Source organism: Sinocyclocheilus anshuiensis, unplaced genomic scaffold, assembly GCF_001515605.1.
Source record: "Sinocyclocheilus anshuiensis isolate Anshui unplaced genomic scaffold, SAMN03320099.WGS_v1.1 scaffold2340, whole genome shotgun sequence".
Taxonomy (NCBI): Eukaryota; Metazoa; Chordata; class Actinopteri; order Cypriniformes; family Cyprinidae; genus Sinocyclocheilus; species Sinocyclocheilus anshuiensis.
In genome coordinates this window covers 66,278-68,770 of record NW_015542486.1, presented here as the reverse complement: position 1 = coordinate 68,770, position 2,493 = coordinate 66,278, and the positions used below count along the sequence as shown (strand labels likewise).

At 34.9% G+C, this 2,493-nt stretch overlaps 1 protein-coding gene and 1 pseudogene across 1 annotated transcript in view; one reads left to right on the top strand and one right to left on the bottom strand.

Moving 5' to 3' along the window:
- The window catches only part of LOC107694005 (uncharacterized), an 11,804-nt gene extending 10,903 nt beyond the window's left edge, over window positions 1–901 (bottom strand). The window contains exon 1 of the mRNA XM_016493618.1: window positions 583–901. Within this exon, the coding sequence (XP_016349104.1) occupies window positions 583–628 (46 nt within the window). The 5' untranslated portion in view covers window positions 629–901. The remainder of the gene's footprint in view (window positions 1–582) is intronic.
- LOC107694002 (uncharacterized) overlaps window positions 1–2,493 on the top strand; it is a 108,108-nt pseudogene that overhangs the window by 72,668 nt on the left and 32,947 nt on the right.

The window sequence follows — 2,493 nt, the reverse complement described above, 5'->3', positions numbered from 1 at the left end:
AGGTGGATGCTGCACACTGGTGGTGGATGAGGAGATACCCCCTGACAATGTAAAGCGCTTTGAGTGCCTAGAAAAGCGTTATATAAATGTAATGAATTATTATTATTAATGCTTTGCGAGCTTTTTCTCAATCGTTCCATTTCAATAACTTTTGTTGTGCTATAGTTCTGTGAATAAAACCAACATCTAAATGTTCTTGTATGAACCAGTAATAAGACACACCCCTTGTATTTGAGTTTTTTTTTTTATATATACACATTTCACAAGTGAAGCATTTAGATGGAATAGTTGTGCTTTTTGCTCTTAGTTTTGCACTTTGCAGACGGTCCCTATCCTGCACTTTTACATTATAAGGTCTTTCGGTTACAATACTAAAACACATTGTGTGTTCTCTTCTACATTTGAAAACAATTATAACACATTATGTTTCTTGTCCTTGTGCTACATTTCTCTGACAAATGTCAAACAGTCGAACCAACTTTATATCGGTTGCAGCCTTCCGTTTGAGAAGCACCCCAAAGTTGATCCAATAACACCGGAAAATGAAAACGAAAGTGTTTAGAAAACAAACATAAAACTTACCCTCCGTGATCAACGAGTATAGGAAGAACAATACAAATGTCTTCATGATGCTGTTGGTTTTAATCAAATCTGATTTCCCGAAGACGAACGGTAGATATTATTTGTAATAAACTGCTCCGTTGTTTCTGGGTGTGTCAAGAGTCGCAGCAATAAAACTGACAGAATCGAAAAACCGATTGCTGATCGAAAAAGACTTAATACTGACTAACAATATACTGGACACTTTTCTTGATTATATCTGGACTGCTAACTTGCAGCTTACTGCTAACTTTTTCTCGTCCATTATTGTGAAAGGAAAACAGTGCAGCGTGCACTCTGAAATGGCCGAATCGTCTGCGTCACGCGACGCACGCCACAATTTATACTGTTGAATCATGGTTTACATGAAAATAAATACTATATTATTATTATTATTATTAAAAACTTCATGCAGGGAATAGAGATAGTCAATATTAAAAAAAAAAAAACATTAACATAATGTAAACATTATTTTTATTATATACAATATTTACACAACATGAATGTGTTTTCTCCATCAAAGAGTAAAATAAATGTCCTAGTGGGCAGGGCAGGACCTAAGCACAGCATGGGCATGCACACAAAGTGACAGAACCCTGATAACACAGGAATTTACTAAAATGATAGTGTGTGTGTGTGTGTGTGTGTGTTTTCAATAATCAGCTGTCACTGTACTGTATCTTAGGTTATATACCAGGTTTAGGTGAAATCATTTCAGGTGTAGGTTGGGGGATGCAAGTCAGATGGTGAATGGTGCATTAGGTGAAGGAAATAATTTAAAAGCAAGTAAAGAGAAATAGGAAATATTAGGGAAATTACTAGAAATCACGTGACTCGAATGTGTGATTGTTAAATACATACTTAAAACTTAAATGCACATGTTCAGTTTTTATTGTGTGATATTATGTCTGGAGAAAGACACTAGAGGCAGAAGTATGTGATCACATGTTCCTAGACATTACAAAATCCAGTTCAAACAAGAGTTTGTCTAAAATACAGTGCAGTTTCATTAATAGTATGCACTGTTTAAAAACATGCGAGAAACAGAGGGTGTGAATAATGCTGAAAAATAACACAACTGTGAATCTCTCTCTCTCTTAAATACACACCCACACACACAGAGAGAGAGAGAGAGAGAGAGAGAGAGAGGGTGAAATAACAGACTGGAACAGTTTTAATTTCAAGTTGATAAAGGGTCTTAGTCTTATATTGCCTTTGCAATCATCTTAAGTTGATTGCAGACCCCTGAACTTCTGGAAAAAAAAAATGTTTCTCTTGTTTGCGTGTTGCTGTTTGTGCTTTTCGCATCTGGTTGGTGAGTAACAAACATGTTTTTACGGTTTGAATCAATATCACATGTGAGTCTAGATTAATGTGTGTTATCATAATCATACACAATACTTAGTTTTTCTTATACGGAGATATTTATTTTACTTTAATAACAAGTTCAATGTGTAAATGTCCTAGTCCTAAAAAAAACTATGCCATAGTTTTTTTTTAAATAGGCTACATTTATTTCATACTAAGTAGCCTATACTTCAAATCTTTTAACATATTTATTGACATATCACGGAAGACCTACACTGTAACTGATTTTTGTAATTTGAACAGTATTTTACTGTAACGGAGTGTCTATTTACACTAAGTGCAAATAGCCCGCCTTGTTGGCAGAGGCTATTTAAACTAACTCCGCCAACGAACGTGTGATTCAGCTAGTCAACAATACAAAAGACTGTCAACAGTTGTCAGCTTTAGTGGTGCAGATGATACAATATGTGTCGTAATCATTTTGACTCTATCGACCAGGGTTCGAATCCGCCTTTTGGCAAACTTTTTTCTCCCTTTTCAAATGTCAAATAACATCAGAAAAGCATTTATTTTCAATGAAAATGA